This window comes from Electrophorus electricus, chromosome 1 (assembly GCF_013358815.1).
Source record: "Electrophorus electricus isolate fEleEle1 chromosome 1, fEleEle1.pri, whole genome shotgun sequence".
NCBI classification, from domain to species: Eukaryota; Metazoa; Chordata; class Actinopteri; order Gymnotiformes; family Gymnotidae; genus Electrophorus; species Electrophorus electricus.
Window position 1 is genome coordinate 33310441 of NC_049535.1, and position 21594 is coordinate 33332034.

Sequence of the window (21594 nt, forward strand, 5' to 3'; positions counted from 1 at the left end):
GTCTTTCGAGTTCACTAAAGTCCTAAACAAGTAAACTATTTCGTTATAGGCCTATATGAAATATCCTTGTTTCTAAACTGTTTGAATTCGCCTAACGCGCAGCGTTATTTGCAATGATTTATACACACTATTATCAGTATAGTATTCCCTATTAGTTCGGTAGTCACGGCGAGCAGACTGCCATCAGGCGCTCTCCGCTACACTGAAGTGGCTAACATCCTTCCATTCTCAGTCGTGCCTCGCTGCTGTAACAAGGCGGCAGTAAGCACGAGGGGTACAGACAGACTGCGTATGTGTGCAAGCGAGAGAGGGGGAGTGTGTGAACCAGTGAGCTAGTCAGTCAGCTTGCTTCTCCAAGCCAGCCATACCGCTCTCAAAAATGGCGTCTTCGTAGCGAAATAACATAAAATAGCTATTTTTAAACCTAACATTTGTCTTGTTCCAGTTCTAACTGATATAAGTTACGAGCGAAATATGGCATGCGGGTCAACGTGTGAACCGCTCACAGGAAATGAAAATTGGCAATAAGACAACTAATTTGTTTTTTGATAAATCTGCTGTAAAGGGAATGTGGCTATAAAGATGTTTGGAAGCAAAATCCTCAGCATTCAGTCCCTGCCATTTACAGAACCCTATTGGTATCTCACTAAATTATTCGTGGTTGCAATAAGTCAGAAAACGGAGAGGGAGGGGGGGGGGGGGAAGAAAAGAGGTCAGAATCAGCCCGTGCCGCGTGCCTCACGAGCGTAATAAGCATGGCAATCAGAATAGGCTGGGGTATGCTTCAGCGTCAGCCTCGCGCTGTCTCTGTCGAAGAGGACAATAGACGCTGAAATATATAGAGGGGAGGGAAGAAACCGGATTTTTGTGGTGGTGGTGGTGGTTGGTGTGACCCCCTCCCCTCCCCGCTCCGTATCCTCCGTCTCCCCCCTCCTTCCTCTCCTCCCTCTCCTCCCTCCATTCCTCTCCCCCTCTGAGCTGGTCCCATTCTTGAGGACTTGCATGTGAAACGGGAGAGATAAACAGACGCACAGAACGCAGAGGAAAGGACGTGGGGAGAGAGATAGTGTATTAGAATTTAGGAAACACCTCCCTCCCCTTCCCCCTGTCTATCTCTCCATCTTCATCCCTCTTCTTTTATTTAATGGATAGAAATTATCCTGGCACAGGATTCGGTGATTTGGGCGCTGGAACGGGATGGAGTTACGAGAGATCGGCGAAAGCAAGGTAGGAATCCGACTGTGACCGTGCAAGTGTACTTTCATACATCGGCTGTGGAAATATGCTTAGCTGGCTGTAACAATGCCCATGCCGACGGGCGCGATGCAATTGCATGTTCTTTGCTTCTCGGTGCTCTGCAATTCAGTTGCACTGATCACGGAGTCCAGGTATTGTCATTACTGGGGGAGGAGGGGGTGTCTTGAAAATGCGAGGAATGCGATTGAGAGTTAATGCGCGATACGGAAGGTAGACTGAGACAGAAAAGGGGGGGAGAGGGGCGAAGAGAGGGGGATGGGACTAAGGGATGTTGCTAGCTAGCCTGCTAGCGTATTATCAAGAAATGAAAAATCAAACCTTTTCACTTGAGGGCAAACCGAGCCGGAATATTACATGCAATGTTTCCATGAACGCTGAACTCCATATTTCTGCACATTTCTAGCCCACGTTGTGTGTTGACAGAGCACTATTCTGGAGGTGGCCAATTAGGTTACAGCAATCAAATAAATCTGGCGATGCAATGGTCGCTGGCTACTGTATGCCTCTTACCAGTGTAGCTAACGCTGTCTGCAAAATAGTACGTCCTCTGGAATTGCGGCGCCTGGTGCATAGCGGATTTTTAACTAAATATGAAAAAAAGCAGTATCAAAACGTTGGCAAGAAAATGTTGCTTCTCGCAAAGATTTAATTACATATGGCACAGTATTCGCTGCACATTTATGCCATGCTGTCTAAACAGCCGTAGCGGGCTCATAACTATTACGCTAGCTACTTTGAAAAGCTTCGCATTAATCAAACATGTTGTCTGCAATGCAACATCACGTTTTCTTTAAATAAATAAATAAACAATTAAAACAAATCTCAAATTGCATATTCATGACCCTATTGACAGCCAGGTATAGAAATGTCACCTGCCCAGGTGATTAAGTGGCAAGTCTGGATTATGAGCTATTGAGGAGATTCCGTTTCAGGTTATAGTAGAATTTATTCGTGGTGGGAAAGCGTGCGCTATATAACTTTTGAAATTAAATTAATATAAATTAATATGAATATGTCAGATATACGGTAAATATACCGTATAACATAATAACAGCAATATGTTTTCTAACTTCATTTGATTAAGAGCTGTGTAATTGCGCCGGACTGGACAGCACATTTTGCCGATATTTTTGACTAATTACCCTATAAGAAAAACGACCGAGCGGTACGCTAGCTTTAAAACATAAAATGGCAATCAAATGCCTGGGCTAAGTGCTGGTATGTTTGGTTTGAGCCTACCGAGTCTGTCTGTTGTACCTACCTGCTGCAAAGTGAGCTAGGTATGAGTAATAGCGTTGCTACATTTGCAACCATTTCAGATGTTACAATGCGACATTGTCCTTTATCAGTACTGGAAAATGTAACTCCCAACTATGTGGCGGTCTCGCTCTGTTTTATGGATACACGACCGTGCTCGCGTGCTCCAACGTTGCGCGGCCTACTTACAGTTCAAAGGCGCCCGGCTACGTACATTACCAGTCGCCGTGACAACCAAATCAATCACACGAGCTTATAGTGGCTGTATGCATTCATTTTCAGTGACGGTGGTGCTCCATGTACAGCACAGCTATTCAAATCAGTTGGTTTCTCTAGCATAAGAAAATTCTCAGCCTGCTGTTTTTAAGTAGCCCAATTCAGTTCTCGTTGTATAATTATAATTATATATTTTTAGTTTTCTGTAGTCCAGTGTAAAGGGAGGGGAGTATTGGAATTAGTCATGTGTAATGTCGTAAGGTTTTTCCACGCAGTGAGAATTTTATAAACGTTCCACATTTCAAAAAATCTGTTATTTATTTTGTTACTACTTTAGGCACTGTGTTAAACCCTATGAATTTGTTGTTACATTAGTACTGCGCTGTGAGAATAGCGATTTCCCAGTTTTATGTGCCAAGCCATTTTGCAGTTAAATTAGATCCATATGCATTGTGCTGTTTTAAAGTAAAGGCCTTTCTCCATGATGGCAGATATGGTTCTAATTTGACTGCAGGAACAATGCTGTTCCGAGCTACCTGTCTCAGCAGTGGGAATGGTTTCATTTCAGCTTTGCTCAGAAAACCCAGCCGAAAACATTATGTGAGTAGAGTGAGCAAAAATTATTTGGGGGGGGGGGGGACACGTCTTCCCTGAAAACTACACCTATGTGTCTCAGTAATGCTGTGTTCCATAAACATTTTTCTCCTCCACTGCAGCATGTAATTTCTGATAGTATGCATGTCCTGGTGATATTGCATGTTCGAGACCAGGACGTCCTAGTAACTTCGGCTGTTGTCTTTTATGTCTATATATGGGAGTAAGTCAGACTGTAGGATAGCAGGTAGCTGTACCATAGTGTGATTGCTAGGACCAGGTAATACTAGAAACTAAGGTTGTATTTCTTATCCAGGTGTGCATTCCCCTTACCCAGCCTCACTCCCTGTTGGATCTGTCCAGTGGGAGTGATTGCTCTTGGGCTGTTGGATAGTTTATGATTGCCTTTCTGAGTCAAGGGCATCCCTCCACACCCCAGGCGGATTGATGGGACCTAGGATCCTTAACGAGCAATTCTTACTCAGAGGGCTCCGGACAAACCCGACACCACTGCCACACAGCAGCCTAAGAGCATATCTGAACAAAATCAAATGAACTGAACTGAAATGAGATCTTTTCTCCTTTTTTTTTGTTTTGGGGAAGCATTTGTAATTGTCTTCGGTCTGAATTAATATGGGTTCAGAGTGAGAGGGCTTCTGCGGGACTGTACCTGTCCCTCCACTAGGCTGCGATGAAACACACTGAAGTATGAAATGAATAGGAAATGAAGTGAAATGAAATAAAAGTGATTTCTCATATACTTATTCAAATAAGAGCAGCTACAGCAACGTGTTTGAATTAACTGTATGCAGACACACCACCATTAACCTGATCATTCCACGACTCCAGATATTTTTACACAGTATATTTATTTATGCCACTGCACCAGAAACATTAGATTTGACTTGAATCAAAGCTCATTTCTGGATTCATTTGGTTCATTCGTTCTGTTAATGTAACTTCTCAGTGCAAGCCCCGGAGTCTCAGTTATGATGCCTGACCAGAGTGCACGACACAGAGATGGCCTACCAACCGCTCTCCACAGCAAGGCACCATGGGTGCGCTACATGCTGACACCTACTCACGTTTCTAATGGAGATTAATGGGCATGATTGTGTTTCTCATCATCCCGTAAACATTTTGCACCTGTTTGGAGGCACTGTGTCGAATTACCGTCCATATAATCAGGAACACTCCTGTGCAGTGGTTTTGCACAAGCTTTCTAATGCAGCTTCTAATTCAGCCGTTCTTGCTTTTATGCGTCTCTGTCTGTCTCTGTCAACCCCCTCTCTCTCCCTTTCTTTATCTCTCCTTCTCTTCTCTGTTGATCAGGATGAGATATATTATCCCATTAGCTCAATACAGACTAAAAGAGCGTGAGGGAAGGAGAGATGGAGGAACTGATTAGCTAGGCTATGGACCAAAAGGTAGCGAAGCTTCAAGATGAGTAGATCCAGAGCAGTCCACAGGGCAGGTTTAACACAGGAGCGTATCCCAGAGCAGGAGAGCTGCAAACAGGGGAGGGTTCGGGTGATTATCACCTGCTGGAGAAGTGAAAGAGAAAGGAGAAGGCTCAGTTGTGCAGGGAACCGCACATGAAGAAAGAGAGCCGTGGCAGAGGGAAACCGCAAGGCAAGGCAAAGGCGTTAGGCAGAGGGGGAAAGAGAGAACAGAAAGATGTGAGGAGGAGGAAGCTTGAATGGAGTGTGTGTGTATGAAAGCTCAAGTGGAGTGTATGTGTGTGTGTGTGTGTGTGTGTGTGTGTGTGTGTGTGTGTTTGAAAGGCATCCATCACTTCCCATCATTCCCCTGAGATCTACTTGCACTCCTTTGGGGTCTCTGGACCACCTCTTTGGGATTAACACCCAATTAAGGTCTGATTCCTATCAAACTTCGTCATTCTTAATGAGTTTTAATGCATGACAGTCCCTTTGATCTGGCAAAAGATCTCAGAGGCTTCAGAGAACTGTCATGTTAATTTAAATGAATGTTACATTTAATGAACGAATGCTGTGAGACGTTAATTATTTAGAAGAAGGCATTCCGTTGCTAAAGGAGCATCTGGTTGTTCGTGGGATTATCAAATTTTGCTGTGCTGTTTTGAAATTGTATTTTTTTTCTTCTTTCTACAAGATTAAGATTAATATTGTAAGGCACTGACCTTGGTTTTTTTAACCAGGTGCTAAACATATCTTTCTTTGCATCATGGTTAAGTTTAACATAAAATTATCAAAAATTGTCTCATGTAAAAGCACATTGCAAGGCAGTAAATAGATGATATTTAAATAATGAAAATTTGATAATTTAGTATTGTTGATTGCAAACAACTCATAGAATTCTACATAACTGGAATGATTATAAATTCAGCAGCTACACTGTATTCTAAATTTGTCATGACAGATGAATCAGTGAGAGAAATGCGTGCTTTTTCACTCATGCATTTAAATATTTAACTCAGTTCATTAGAGCTTTTATCCAGCTAATTACACAAGTGCCCTGCCTTGGAGATGAGCGGGTGGTTGAAGAAGACGGACAAACTCCCAGATGGTATCCTCTCAGGAAGAGGTTCAGTCATGTCTGCAGATACACCTTTAGAAATGTAACAGACATCAATGTTATTAGAGTATCTTTACACAGAACCAAAGCTTTGTGGAGGATAAATTTTTTATGTTAATCTTCACTGTGAGATTTTTTTTTTCATTCCTACAGTATTGAACAGTACAATAGTACCATATGTGCATGCTTCTTTTGGATGTAATTTCACATTGGTTTCTTTTTTCTTTTTTTGGATATTTCACAGAATGCAGAATGAAATAATTTGAGTGTGAATTGGGTCTTTTCCCTGTTGGTGTAAAGATAGACTGTCTGCCCTGTTCCGCCGCTTGTATTGAATGACACCCACCCCCTCACCACGTGCTCGCTCTGTGTGTGGTGCATGTGGCTTCCCACACTGGTCTCGGAGTACAGCGATCCACGCTAACTGGGCCGTGCTCACATTAAGAGCTTGTTGAGGATGGAAAGGCAAGGGGGTTACCAAGGCAATTCAGTCACAGGAGAGCTTTTATCAATGAGAGCTCTGTCTCACCTCAGCAACATCCTAACCGCTATTGTCAGTTCAACTGCCCACTCTTATGAAAGGAAACAACAGTCTGTAAAGACACCAAAAGGCAGCTGATTGGCTGACAACATGCCGGGTTGTGGCCAATCACGGTGAATAGAAGACGTGAGGAGTAAGAGCTACCACGGACATACACGACCAGTAAAAAAATCCCAAATCGTAACATGGTTTGGAGTACCTGTTACAGTTTGTTTCAAGTCATCAAGGGTTTCTCTATCTGTTTAAATAAACCAAATATAAATACAAATATAAGTCTGTTGGTCTGTAATTTTTGCTGTTATTATTTTTATTTCTAATACATATAATGTTTCAGTTTATAGTTAGGGTTTTATGTGACATTTCCTTATTAATAAACTGGTGACACCAATCCATGGGGAGATTTTAGTAGTGGCCCAGGAAAACAATTGAAATGGGTCCTGTCATTCATAGCTCAAAGAGACTGAGTAGACTATAGAATGCAAGCATTCTGATGATGCACTGATGTAGTATAGTCTGAATATAGTCCAATTCAGATGCTATTTAGAAGAGTTAGAGACATGGAAGCAAGTAGGCTGATTAAATGGCTAATCTGTGTGTGTGGTTCCTGTAAGAAAGGGATAATGCAGAGCTTGGTCATCTAATATTCTATACTTGGATTTACAAAGGGCAGAGCCCACCAGGGTTTCTCAGTGTTGTATTAAGTGAGAGAGCGTATTGTGTGTTGAAATGTATTATAGTGTCTCAAGGTATACATTGACTATAGCATATCAGTTAAGGGATCATTATATCCAAACACTCTGAATCTCTTTTGTGTGAAAAAAAGTAGTTCTTCACTGTGCCCTCCCCTGTTTTTTTCCTGTTCCTCCTTTCTCCTGTGTGTTCAGTCTGGTGTATGGGAGCTCCAGATCCTCCCATCCAGATTCAGAACTACTCCATCGTCAAGCCTACGCCACACCACACCCCCTGCAGGGCTATGCAACAAATCACCACCCAGGCAGCTCTGGCCAGGGCGGAGCATGGGGTGCAGCAGGCCGCAGCTTAGGTGAGGGCCGCTTACTGGTTATTTACTTTTCTGGTTAATTCATGTATGCATATCCATATTAGGTGATTCTGTTTCATGCTGGTGAAATAAAAACAGTCAAAAAAATTATGACTACTGCTATTCTAAATAATAGAACATAATTTTATGGTCATATACTAATGAGGTGAGTAAATTTTGAAAAGTGACTGGGTTCACAATTTAAGTAGATCAGAATAGTGACTTTTACCGTGCTTTCTGTCAAAGGGCTTTCAGGTTTATTTGATGCTGGCCTACACCATGCTAGCCCGTCTGGGCCTGATGCATCTGTCATGAACCTGATCTCTGCTCTGGAATCCCGAGGTCCACAGCCTCCCCCTTCTGCCTCCTCCCTCCTTTCCCAGTTCCGCACCCCCTCCTGGCAGACTGGTAAGTTTGTTCGGTGCTTTCCTTGCAATTAAATGTTCCACTTTGTGATACGTCAATTGAAGTAATTGATTAACTAGCAAATAAACTCCTATGTACACAGGTGTATTTTTAACCTGTTAATGATGGTTTTGCCTTTTTCCTTCTCTGTTGCTTCAGCAATGCATGCCCCAGCCCCTGCTGAGCTTTTCATATCCAGTGCATTGCCTGGTTCTGGCTCCTTCCCCACTTCCTCTGCCCTATCAGCATATCAGCACCCTGCCTCCTTCTCAGGGCGCTCCTTTCCTGGAGTGACCCCATCACTGTCTCTTCAGGACACGCCCACCTTCAGCCCCACCTCCAATGGCCTCCTGTCGCCCCACGACCCTTTGCTGCACATAAAAACACCCTCCCAGTCCAGCCTGGGCTTCGACCGTCTTCTTTCCTCACAGAGTGCAGCAGCAGCATACAGAGGAGCCCAAGAGCCCTCCACTGCTCCTCCACCTCCACCTCAAGCACCCACATCCTCTTCTGCCCGCCACTTACCTCCACCCCAATTTAACCTGCTCTCCTCTCAGCTTCAAGACCAGACCTCGCAGCTGTACAATGCCTCTGTATTTTCATCGGCCCCTGCTCCACCACAGCCCCCTACCCCCCAGGAAAGAACCCTTTCCAGGCAAGACAGTGTGATTAAGCACTACCAGAGACCGTCCCCTGCACAGTCCCAGTTGTCCTCCTCCACCCCACATCCCCTGCAGCATTATCTCAGCTGTGGAGCTTCAGGATACCAGCAGATATCTCACCATCGGCATGGAGGGGTGAACTGTAGCCCTCTGGGTGACCAGAGCCCATCATCTGAGCCCAAACCCTCACCCAGGTCAGAGCAAGTGTACCGCCCCATAATACAGCCCCCATACAGCTCCTCCTCAACGTCGTCGTCATCAGCCTCGGGGAGTGGTATTGGCAAAGCAGGGAAGAGTTCCAGTTCAAGCAGTGGCTACTCCTCCTCTAGTTCATCCTCATCCAGAACGCCCCACACGCCTCCTTCAGCTTCCTCAACTTCTTCCTCTTCCTCTGCTTCCTCTAACCCCAGTGCTTCATCTAGCGCCTCATCTGCTCCTTCAAGACAACAGCCACCACCTCAGCCTGCACCCCAGCCCCCTCCTCCACCTCCTCCGCCTCCCCCTGTGTCATCATCTGCAGCACAGCAGCCTCCTCCTAAACCCTGCCTTTCTGCATATGGCTCTCCCGTGGCTCCTGTTAAGCCTGCCTCTGGCCTCCCTGGCCAAACCCCACCACAACAACACTCTCAATCATACTCTCCAAGTCAGCCACCTCCCTCCCATCTGTCCCAGCCTTATGGGGGATTCAGTTCCCCACAGGCCCAAGATCTGAGCTCTGGTCCTGGGGGGTCAGGAAAAGGGTTTGTGGGTCTTGGAGCAACGGGACGCTCATTTTCAGCTGAGGTGGTATATGGTTCTGAATCAGGATATGGTTCTTTACCACCCTCTCTTGGAGGAGCAGGAAGCCCCATGGGCTATGGTGGTACAGGACATTCACCTGCCCTAATTGGGTCTGGAGGGGGTACAGGTTCGGCAAGTAGTGGAACTGGCTCAGGAGGGGGAAGTTCAGGAAGTGCAGGTGCTGGCAACACCAATGTTGCAAGTGGTGGAGGTGGTGCCTCATACCACCTCCCTGATTCCAGCCCTTCACCCTCTAGTAATTCTGGTATCATCCGTCCAGGACTGCACTCACCTGCCCCGACTTGTCCTGCACAATCTCCAGGAGGAGCTGGAGGTAATAAGTACCTCTCATCAGTTCTCTCCCCTGCTTTCTTATCATCTCCACAAGGATTCTCAGATGCACGAGCACCACCCCCTCAGACACAGCCTTATCATCCAGCACCACCCAAGTCCAAGTCAGAGTCTGATATACTTGGCATTGAACGATCCCAAGAGGAAGATGAAGAAGACGATGATGATTTTCTAATTCAGCACCTATTGCACTCCCAGAGTCCAGCACCCCATCCATCTCAGCATCACACCCAGCAACAGCCAACACAGGTGACTTCCCAGCCACAACAGGCACCACAGCCCCAGTCAGTGGCCCAAAGTAGGGAAGGAGCAAAGGGAATGTCTGCCTATGAACTGAACAAAGCATCTGAGGAACGCTACCATCTGCAGAGTGTCATTCGCACCAATAATGCCACCAATAATGTGGCTCCAGGTGCTGGGAACACCACTGGACCAGGAAGTGGTCCAGAGGGTCAGCTGGAAATGTCTCTCAAGAAGCAGCAACAGCCAGCAAAAACAGATAGACCAGTGTCTGGAGCTGGAGCAAACGGAGGACGAGGGGGAATGGACGCACTTCATCACCCTCAACCTCATGCTGCTCACACACACCAACACGACTCCCTTGGCTCAGTAGTCCACTACGGAAGAGGAGACCCTTATGCCCACCAGACACACCAGCATCATCACTCTTCACACTCATCACACTCACAGCACTCCCAACACACACAGCACTCCCACCCCCATTCCTTGTCTCATTCACACATGGAACTCAAGAAAGCTCCAGATCCATCAGAGATACCTTACCTGCGAAAGACCCCAGACCTACAGCAGCGACAGTCCCAGACTTCTCTTTCCCACATGGACTCACCACCTGACCAGACTCAGCAACCACAGCAAGCTCACCTTCTCCAGTCTGTGCTTTCTCACACCACACGTAACAAGATGGACACTCAACAGCCTCCCCAACCACAGCAGCATCCGATGAGCCAACAAGCTTTAATGGGACCAGCTGGAGGTCTTGGGGCTGGTAGTGGTGGTGGAGTGGAGACTCAGCCACAGGCCTCTCAACTACAGCTTCAGCTCCAGTCCCAGGCTATGGAGGCCCACTATGGGCGTGAAACACAGCGAAACCAAAGCCAGTCAAATCAGAATTCAGTCTCACAGCTAGACATGCTTGAACGGACACTCTCGAGGACAAACAGTCGCGAAGGTGCAGGACCCACTGAGAGGATAGTTGGAGGAGATGGGAGTGCCAGCGACCATCACAGACCACAACAGCAACAACAGCAGCTGCAGCAGCAACAACAACAGATGCAGCAGCAGCATAGGATTCCCCCACACCACCAGTCACACCTTCCTCAACAAACACCTTCAGAGCTTCACGATTTTTTGACTGAGCCAAATTTGAGCATGTCAACACCATCTCATCTGCACCACATGGCCTCTCACCATGGACACCCTCATGCCCACCACCAGCCACAGCCACACCCACACCACCAACACACCCACCAGCACTCTCACCACATGCAGACTAATTCTGGACCTCTACCACCCCCAGCCCCTTCCAGGGAACCAGAAACCCAGATCCCCCAGCCACAGCTGGATCAACTCAAAGAGCACCAGTTCGACACTGAAACACCTGTAGGGAAGCCGACTTCGAACCAGGGACAAAGCCAGCAACAACAGCAGCAAAGGTTTGTTCCTCTGACTTCAATCTGTTTCCCCGACTCCCTTCTGCAAGATGAAGATCGATCATTTTTCCCAGGAATGGAAGACATGTTCTGTTCTGAGGACTACAAGTCAAGCTGCACAGGAGGAGGTGGTGCAGGGCAAGGAGATCAGGACATGTCTGAAGGGCGTGTTCAAGATGGAATAGAGTCAGTTAAGGCAGGTGGAGGGACAGGTGGATATGATATGATGGGTCACCATGGGGACCAGGGGTATGGGCAATACTGTCACACTCTTTCTGAGTCTGGCAATGGCACCATACATCTAGATTTGGACTCCCTGAAAGCCCATGAACTCCCTTCCACTGTGAACACTGAACAACTAGGCCTGATCCAATCTCAAGGTCCAGGCATTGGAATGGGAGGGACAGGTACTGGTGTAGATGGAACAGGGAACAAAATGATGGGAACATCTGGTGTAGGTAGTGGACCTGGAACAGGTGGGTTGTCCTCACCCATCTTCTGTTCCTCAAGACCCAAAAAGCTGCTAAAGACCAGCTCCTTCCATCTTCTGAAACAGCGACGAGATCCAAATTCCCAGCCACAGGCTAAGAAAACCTATGCCCAGGAATATGAATTTGAGGATGACGAGGATAAAGCAGACGTTCCTGCTGACATTAGACTAAACAGCAGGAGACTCCCTGATTTGCTTCCTGACCTGGTGTCTAGCTGCCGAAAGTCTGGTGGCAGTTCAGGGGTGGGTGGGCTAAGTCCTCTAATGGGTGACTTGGATTTCTGCCACCCCTCAGGGTACCCTTCTCTCGGACCTCCTCCACAACTGCTTCCCCATGATGGGCCGAAGAAGAGGGGCAGGAAGCCCACCAAACCCAAAAGAGAGGGTCCTCCAAGACCAAGGGGAAGACCACGTATTCGTCCACTACCGGAGCCTCCTTATTGCAGAGGTCTTATGGGGCATACTGGGGAGAGCCGGAGAGGCCGCGGTCGAGGAAGAGGTCGTGGCAGGAAAGAGGATCTCATGTTGGAGATGCATAGAGACATGAACAAAGGACAGAATTACCATCAACAGCCTCATCAACAGGCACCTCATCTCCATCACCAACAACTTCAGCAGCAACATCAACAACCACACTTACAGCAACATCTGCATCATCATCCACAAGCACAGCAGCATCTCCAGCCGCAGCAGCAACACATGCACCAACAGCAACACCTCCATCCACAGCACCATCCACAACATCTACATCAACAGCAGCAGCATCATCAACAGCAACCACAGCACCAACAGCACCAACAGCAACTTCAGCCTCAGCAACAGTACCAGGAACCCATAAAACCAATCAAGGTGAATGACGGGGATGACATGAATGCTTTGGGGAAAATGTGGCAATGGATTAAATTTGAGTAGTGAGTGAAAGAATGGACAGCAACGAATCTGCAATCTTCCTTTCTTTTTCCTCACTCACAGATCAAGCTCCCGCTTCCCTCAATGCCTTCATCTGAGTCTCTGTTGAGGACAGACTCCTTGTCGAGCACAGATCCAGTTCTGTCTGATGGCTCTGTAGGGTCTGCTCCATCTCTAGGCCTCAGCCCTGGACCGACGTCCACATTAGACATGAACAGAAATGACATGAATCGAGTTCAGGAGAAGATGAAACAGAAAGATCAAGAGGTAAATAAAACAGAGCAAGATTTTATAGTGCCTTTTCTTATTTATAATTGTATTTTTATATAGGTCAAAGAAACAGTAGCCATAGTATGCCATTTCTGCTCAAAGAATGGCTGTTTTATTCAATAGTGTATTCTTCAAGAAGTCGCACAGAACAGACAAAAAAGACTGGCTAACAGAGAAAAGTGGAGGGAGAATAACGAAAGAGTAAACATAGCATGATGGTTAAGCTTTACTAACACACTAGTGAAATTTAAAAAATGAGCATGATTAAACTTCAACCAGGACACAGACACAATTCAAATATAAACAGCAACATTAAACATTACATTTTAGATTACATAGCCTGCAGACAGGCGCATAGCATGCTGGGAGCCCTCACCCTGCTCCTCTCTGATTTGCCATTGGTCCATTCCTTATGGTCCAGTGGCGGACACTAGAGTGTTTGACTGTATGACTTCGCAGTATGTTGCTGGTGAGGGTTTGTTATCTTGTGATAAATCCTAAATTTGGAGGAACATTTTTTTGTCTTCTTACGTTTTGAGTAAATATAATGTAGACATGTACACATCTAAGCATACTGGCATATTGAAATTCTATTTAAATATTATATGTAAGTATTAAATATATGTTAAATATTGAAATTAGATTTGACTGCAGTTAAAAAGTATTCACTTCTTGACATTGACAGTGCCGAGGTTGGCTTGGTAGAGGATATAGGGAAAATTAGTCTGTGTATTAAAGTGCAAAAAAAAACAAAAACCCTTTTGGAGAAGTCAGTGGTTGTCTTGCCTTCAGAGCAGCGACTTGACTTGGATCACTTTTAATCCATTGTCAAGAGATATTTTAAAAACAGAAAATATCAGAGGATAGAAATAAATAAAAGATGTTTCTTTCAGTGTGCACATAAAGACCATTTCTGTTTTCCATTTTTCACAGCCTAAAGATGCTGAAACTTTAATCAAACGATTCCTTTCCTGTATGCCTTTGTGCAAAATTGTACTTGTGAAATTGCTCTTGTTGCCTCAGCAACAGGTAACCTCAGAAGAGAAGGAAGGAATAAGGAATGGGGGGCGTAACATGGATATCTTTAGTTATTGCATATGCATTGTGCAGATATCTATGGTTTCTCTGCAGATGTCCTGGGAGAGAGACATGGATGAAGATCTGTCCCCAGAGGCCTGGGCCACCATGCAAAAATTGTCCAGCTCAGTAAGATGCCTGTTGATACATTAAGTATTTCATTATTCAAGACACAATTATGCAGTGGGACATTCATGATGTTCAAGGAATAATGCTGTAAAAATTCTGTAAGGAATGCAAATACTGTGTCTTTTGAGCATGGGGGAACACATCACTTAGATGAAAACCATGTGTCTCTGCGACACATTTCTCTTGGAGCAAATGCATTGTCCTGAATGTGTTTGTGCATTTAGCTCCACTAGAGGGAGTCCTATAGTCTGGGTCTGAGATGATTGACAGACTACCATGATCGTTCTGTCCTTAAAAAATGCAATAAAAGAAAGAGAGAGCTGGCTGTTGCCAGGGTAGCTGTTGCCACGGTTACTCATTCATAGTAATCGTCATCCAACCCCCTGCTGTTCAGTAAGGTGTACTACCTCCACATTAGACACACCTAAGATAAGAGACCACAACCATAAGGAAATAATGATAGTTTTAAAAAAAAAGATGCTTTTCCTTATTATGCATTTCCTCAAGTGCATTTCAAATACATCTCTATGTCATTTTCTTATCTCTTAATTTTTTTGGGTTTTGTTCTCTGTACGTATATGTTCTATTCGCTCTTGTTCAGTTCTTCCAATGTGTATGTTCACCTTTTTCTCATTCTGTGTCAGGTCTGTCATGTCCTTTGCCTGCTGTGCCTCTCCTTTTTTCCCTCCCCTCCCCTCCCCCTCGTCCCCTCTCACAGACTGAAGAGAAGCCCTCTGAGCTTAAATCTGGGTTCATAACTTCCTTTCTGGACTTCCTGAAGACAGAGAAGAAGCAGCCCGGCCCTGTAGCCCCATCGGGTCCCCTCCCCCTGGACGGATCCTCCCCCACAGATGACCACTCTGTGAAGGGTGGGATCCGTCCCTTGTCCCCACCCCCCCCTCCTGCACCACCACCACCCCCTCAACCTTTCGGGGAGAGTGAAGGCGAGGGAGGGCTGGCCCTGAGCAACTGTCCGTCCCCATGCAAGCGCTTGGATGAGGAACTGAAGAGGAACCTTGAGACGCTGCCATCGTTTTCTTCAGATGAGGAAGACTCTGTGAGCAAGAACCAAGACCTGCAGAAGAGCATCTCCTCAGCCATCTCTGCCCTCTACGACACACCCCACAGCCTGGCTGCGGTCCCGCCCCCTCCTACACCATCCCCACCCACTCCACAGGCCCCACCCCTGGACACACCTCCACCCCCTCCTCATTCAGAGTCTCTCCTGCACTCACACAGCAATCCCGAGATGGACACAAGCGTGTCTCCTCAGGGCCTGGATTCACCCTCACAGCTGAACCCACAGGAGGACCCACACATGTCACACCCCGAGGAAGAAGAAACAATGCCGATGCAGGATCAAAGCGTGGAGGGGCTCCCAGAGGTGGAGCAGGAGAGCTTGCAGCAAGAGGGAAACGAAGAGGATGAGACAGCGGAGGAGAGAAGAGAAGAGGAGAGCGCGGCGCCAACGCAAGGAGAGGAGAGACAGCGGGATGAGCAGGCAGAGGAGCTGGAGTATGGCACGCTGGGTGCTCCCAAGGCCGATGGTGAGTGAGGCAGTGTGCACGCACGTCCCCTGCCTGCTGAGTTACGCACACGTGTATTTGGCTCTGAGGTTTCCAGCGTTTTTCCATCCAACTCCCCTCTCTCATGTTCTCTTTCTCCATCTCTCACCTTTACAGATTCTTCGTCTGAGCCTCCCGCTCCTGCACCACCCTCTCCTCCATCCCTTTCCCCCTCTCCACCAACCTCCTCCTCTCCATCCCCTCTCCCCCCGCCTCCGCTCTCGCTCCCCTCCCCTCTGCCTGCCCAGGAGGAGGAGAGCCCCACCCCCTCCCCACCACCACCACCCCACCAGCCCCAGTTTGCTCCTCTGCTCCATCGATCTCTCCCCCCCAGCCCATCTCCCCCTGCTCTGCCCTCGCCGTCCCCGCCGCCTCCCACGCTCCCCCCCTCCGCCACACCTCCGCCTTCCTCGTCGCCCCCGCCCCCTGCTGAGCTGCCACAGCCCTCCCCGCCCTCACCCCCCACCCCAGAGGATGCCCCCACGCCACAGATCACCTCCCTACACCTGGCCAAGAAGCAGGACAACGCCGCCATCGCTGGAGAGAGCGAGGAGGACGACAGTGAAAGTGGTGGCGAGGGCATCTTCAGAGAGAGAGATGAGTTTGTTGTTCGCACTGAAGATATCGGCACCCTCAAGGTAACCAGAGCACAGCCTATAACACTGCCACTGTTTGAAGACATTGCTGCTTTGTGGTTATTTCAAATGTCTGTGAAGGTCACTTCTATGAGTGAACTCAGAAATAGCACGTAGTGTTGTTATGTACTGTATTTGACCTCATCTTTCTCTCTCTGTCTCCTCCTCTCACACTCCAATTTCTGATGTTCCTACTCCTGCTGTCCATTGTCTTTCTCTCCATCTCTCTCACTCCCTCTCCCTCTCTCCTTCCCTCCTGTCTTCCCTCTCTCTCTCCCTCTCTCCTTCTCTTTCTCTCTCTCTTTCTCTCGCTCCCTCTTCCTCGCTCTTCTAGCTGGCTTTACAGACAGGCAGAGAGCCTCCTCCGATCTGGAGGGTGCAGAAAGCTCTGCTGCAGAAATTTGCCCCTGAGATCAAAGATGGCCAGCGACAGTTCTGCGCTACCAGCAACGTGAGTGTCATGCACTCTCCCCCCTCCTGGCCTCGACTGCCCTTCCTTTGGGCCTCCATGTGTCTCCACAGTGAAATCCCATTCCTTCTTCCCGTACTGGAGTGGATAATAAACTATTCCCCTGTCCCCCTTCTTTCCTGCCACTCCACTTCTGTCGCTCCCTGGCAGTACCTGGGCTACTTCGGAGATGCAAAGATGCGTTACCAGCGCCTGTACGTGAAGTTCCTGGAGAACGTGAATAAGAAGGATTACGTCAGAGTGTGCTCGCGGAAGCCCTGGCACAGAGCTGCCATTACTCTCAGGTACCATGGCTTGTCTGCTGATGACGTGAAACCGCGCACCGGAAAGGACTAACTGGAGGTACGTTCCTTTTTTTAATCAGGCGCCAGTCACTCCCAAAGCCGCCGGCCCCTGTCCGAAGCCAAACTCCACCCCGCATGGAACGAGAGGACAGGGAAAGAGAGAGGGAGAGACAGCGAGAGAAAGAACAGAGGGAGAGAGAGAAGGAGAGGGAAAGAAAGGAGAGAGAGAAAGAGAAAGAGGCAGAGCTGAGGGAGAAGGAGAAAGAAAAGGAAAGGGAGCGAGAGAGGCAAAAGGAGAGAGAGAAGGAGGAGAGAGAGAAGCAAAGGGAGGAGAGGGCAAAAGAAAGGGAGAAACAAAAAGAGCGGGAGAAAGAGAAGGAGAGAGAAAAACAACAAGAAAGAGAGAAGGAGAGGGAGCGAGAGAAACAGAGAGAGAGAGAGCGAGAGAAAGAAAAACAGAAAGAGAAGGAGAAGCAACGGGAACGAGAGAGGGAGAAGCAAAGAGAGAAAGAGAGAGAGAAGGAGAAAGAAAAGGAAAAGAAGCTTCAGGAGAGGCAGAATCAGGAAAAGGCGGAGAGGAGAGGAGGGGCGGAGCGAGCAAGGGCAAAAGAGGAGAAGAAAGGACCAATGGGAGGTGAGAAGAGACTGGATAGGACGAGAAGCAGGCCTGTCAAAGTTAAGGCAGAGCCTCCGCCCAAGAAGAGGAAGAAGTGGCTGAAGGAAGTGCCTTCCTCTGACTCAGACTCCTCCCCTGACGCCGCCAGCGAAGATGAAGGTGTGTGCAGTTGTGTGTGTGTTCGCCTGTATCTGGTGTGTAATTTATGGTTGCTATGTTGTTTTCCAAGACCTTTACGGTTACACATAAGTCTTATCATGTAATTGCACAGAATCGTGAGTGTGGGTATGTACATGCAAATGTGTGTGGGTATATGTAAGTATGGTTATGTGTATGTGTATGTGTGTGTGTTGGTAGGCGTGTAAGAATAAGATGCTATGTATATATACATGTCTATATATGTGTATGTGTATGCTTAATTTTGCATGTCTAATTGTGTGTGTGTGTGTAATGTGTGTCTTATTGTGTGTGTGTGTGTGTGTGTGTGTGTGTGTGTGTGTGTGTGTGTGTGTGTGTGTGTGTGTGTGTGTGCGTGCTCCCCACAGGGTCTGTGCGCAGTAGGATAAACAGTCGAGCAATGCGGGAGATGTTCCGCAGCTACGTTGAGATGCTGGTGAGCACAGCTCTGGACCCAGACATGATCCAGGCCCTGGAGGACACCAATGGTAAGGCTGGAGCAGCACACAGGATCTGTACGGAGAAGACATGATGGAGAGGACCAGAGGCTAGGAGGAAGATCAGAGTGGATAATGAGTGAATGAAATGAAATGAGAGAGAGAAAGAAGTTTGATGAAGTGAGGGAGGAGAGGATAGAAGGAGATGGAGTGAGCGGGGAGGAGAGAGAGACGGAGTCAGAGGGGAGGAGAGAGAGAGAGAGAGACAGAGTCAGAGGGGAGGAGCGAGAGAGAGATGGAGTGAGGGAGCAAGGCAGTGTGTGGAGGATTTTTGCTAAAGGAACAGAATCTGTGTACTGAAAGATTACACTGCCTGTCTGAAATCCTTGCGTTTGTACTTTCTGACTTCCTGTCTCACTTCTTAGATGAGCTTTATCTCCCACCCATGAGGAAGATTGACAGCATTCTTAACGAACAGAAAAGGAGATTGCTGAGGAGGGTCACCATGAGCTCCCAGCACCAGGTAGCACTGCAACAGTTTAGGCCCTCACATCTGAACTCCAGAGCATGTCACTGCCAAATTACAAAAAAAGTGAGTGAGTGGGGCTTTGTTCTTCAGCGTGGTGTCATGTGTCGCACACAGGAAGCCCTGCACTTGTACCCGCAGATGACGGCCGACGCCCTGGAGACCGGCACTGTGCGGGTGCACCTCGGCGGTGAGGCCTACAACCGCAAAACCCTTAACCGGGCTAAAAGAAGCATTCCCAAGCAACAGGCAAGCAGTGGGTCACATGACCATCAAGAGACGCGGCCCTGTATTACCACGTGGTCTGAAAACCTCTTCTGTGCTCCTTTGCGCCGTTGAGCCTGTGTCTGTTTTTGTTAGATCTTGTGTCCATGGGCCTCCCTGCATTCTTCCATTTGTCTGTGGAACGTGCTGTCTGTCATGAGGTGTCTCTCCTCATGTCTCTGATCTCCCACCCCCCGCCCTTGTTCTGCAGGACCTGAAGCTCTCCACGGAGACGTGTCGGATCTACAGTCTCTACCACTCTCTCCATCACTATAAATATCACACTTTCCTGCACTGCAAGAAGGAGGTATGGAATGCACTTTATTATGATTTACAGAGAAAATTATTACAACAGCAAAGGTACACTCCAGTCGCAACTTCTGCGAGCCTACCACTCTTTCTCTCTCTTCCTAACCCCCCCACCCCCACCCCCCACCCCCTGTCTGTCTCTTTCAGACGGACAGCATAGAACAAGCAGCAGAAGACCCAGGTCAGGAGGAGGTGGTGCAGCAGTGCATGGCGAACCAGGGCTGGCTGGAGACCCATTTCAACTCTTTCATCGAGCTGCTGACCCTGAGCAACAAGGCTTAGAGGGGCAGAGGTCAAAGGTCTAAGTGTGCTAGCAGCACAAGAGAGCATGGAACGCAGACAGTGGACTGAACCATTAAGGACCTCTGAGCAGAAGCAAGTCGGAATGTACCATTTTCCTGACACGGTCTGTGTAAGGAGCGAGCAGTGTTCTGGGCTGTTGCATTGTAACTTGAAAATGTTTTTCTGTGACACTTTTCATTTTTCTCTTTTTTTTTTGGTGTATCATGCGAAAGCTCCTCCGTGGAAGAGGAGGAAAGGCAGAGAGAAAAGAGAGAAAGAGAATGTGTGAAGATGTGCTTGGTCTGCACAGGTGTGCAGAGACAGTGCCAAGGGGAACAGGGTTAAAGACTCACAGGCCCATGTGTTGGCAGAGGTGAGCTTTGAATGCTATGTTCCACGCACACTCTTAAATATATAAATATGTATTATTGATAATTATGATTTGTATTATTTATACAAGGACATTTTTAACAAGTACACCCCCATACGCAAAAGGCTGGGGCGGTTTGCTGTTATTATTTTGAATAATAATACTCATGTTTTATTAGGGTGTACATGAAATGGCATACCCACAATTCCCTGCTCTTCCTGCCCCACAGGTGAAGGATAGGGGGGCAGGGCCTGGACTTAAGGGGAGGAGTTTAAGCTGTGTGTGAATCTTTTTTTCTCTCATAAAAAGAGCAAGGGAAAATGTATTTAAAATTAAAATGTGTTTTTTCTGTTTGTTCTTCAAAAGAAAATTAAAGATGGCGTATCTGTTTTCTCAAAGAAAGCGTGATGGTGCAGAGGGATATAACAATTTTTAAAGTGTGAAAACGTCTGTGTTTGTTTTTTTATCTGTTGGTCGTTTACTATAATAATTATTATTCTTATCATTATTAATATCATTATTACTATTATTATTATTATTGTTATTATTATTATTATTGTTATTATTATTTTGGAGCTTTGCCCATTGATTTGATCTCTGTAAATATTGTACAGTTGCTTCTGTCTCGAGCTCTCGATACTTCATCTGACCATGAGCAATCCTGTATTTGACAAACGCAAATAAAAACAGAAAACACCGAAACGATGAAAATGGTGAAAGCAACCGTGGTTCGTGTATTCCTGCCTTTCTTGCTTTGCTTTGTGGTCAGTGCTGCTTGTTTTGGTGTTTGCTGTTGACTCCCGAACTGGTGCCTGTGTTCCCAGAGTGCTCGGCCCGTTCCTGTGCTGCACTTCTAGGACAGGCGCTGGAGAGATGAGACACGGTGCCAGTTAGCTAAGCTTGTTGTGGAAGAAAGCACACAGCGCTGAGGAATCAAAGCAATGCGTTACAACATGCCGATTTGATTAATGGTGCCTCGGGCTGCAGTAATTCTTACTACTGCATGAGCGTTTGCAACGGTGGGCATGCAGTGAATGAAAACGGTTCTCGGAGAACATAGGAAATTTAATGTTTTTTATTTAGCTCATAATACTCTTTCATTACAGTACAAGCTGCATTTCATTTGAACCTGAGCAGTTCTCTTCGAGGTAAACACTCCACTCTTGGGAGGGGAAAAAAAATCCCTCAAATCTGTAGAACTACATTTCCTGTAGTTACCATGGCAACGCAGCCATGGCAACACTGCCGGCGTTTTCTAAGTGTGTTTGTCTGTCTGTGGCGATGCCTGTCTTTCTTTGTCTCTCTCCTTCTTCCGCTCCCCTTCGCTCTTTTTCCACTCTCATTCTCTGCCATTCTATTGCTGTCCTACTCGCTTTAAGATGATTAAAGAATTTCCTCGTATAAACACACGTTTTCTTTTGCACATAGAACAGAAAATTTCATTTTTTCAGTTGCAT

General features: G+C 47.1%; 1 protein-coding gene across 3 annotated transcripts; it reads left to right on the forward strand.

Annotated features, from left to right (window-relative positions):
• The first annotated feature begins 989 nt into the window (after nt 1–989).
• prr12b (proline rich 12b) lies at nt 990–20865 on the forward strand. Of its 3 annotated transcripts, none has more exons than XR_004776370.1 (17): nt 990–1227; nt 7306–7463; nt 7707–7868; nt 8025–12667; nt 12791–12994; nt 14129–14203; nt 14922–15750; nt 15886–16406; nt 16738–16854; nt 17023–17156; nt 17237–17931; nt 18318–18437; nt 18812–18909; nt 19030–19161; nt 19388–19483; nt 19633–20140; nt 20316–20865. XR_004776370.1 is itself a non-coding variant. In XM_027014725.2 (16 exons), the coding sequence occupies exons 1-16, from the start codon at nt 1145–1147 to the stop codon at nt 19765–19767; spliced, it is 8202 nt and encodes a 2733-aa protein (XP_026870526.2). In that variant the 5' UTR covers nt 990–1144; the 3' UTR covers nt 19768–20865. The 3 variants fall into 3 exon arrangements, 1 of the variants encoding a protein (XP_026870526.2); XR_004776369.1 differs by having other exon boundaries at nt 20367–20865; XM_027014725.2 differs by having other exon boundaries at nt 19633–20865.
• Nucleotides 20866–21594: the final 729 nt, after the last annotated feature.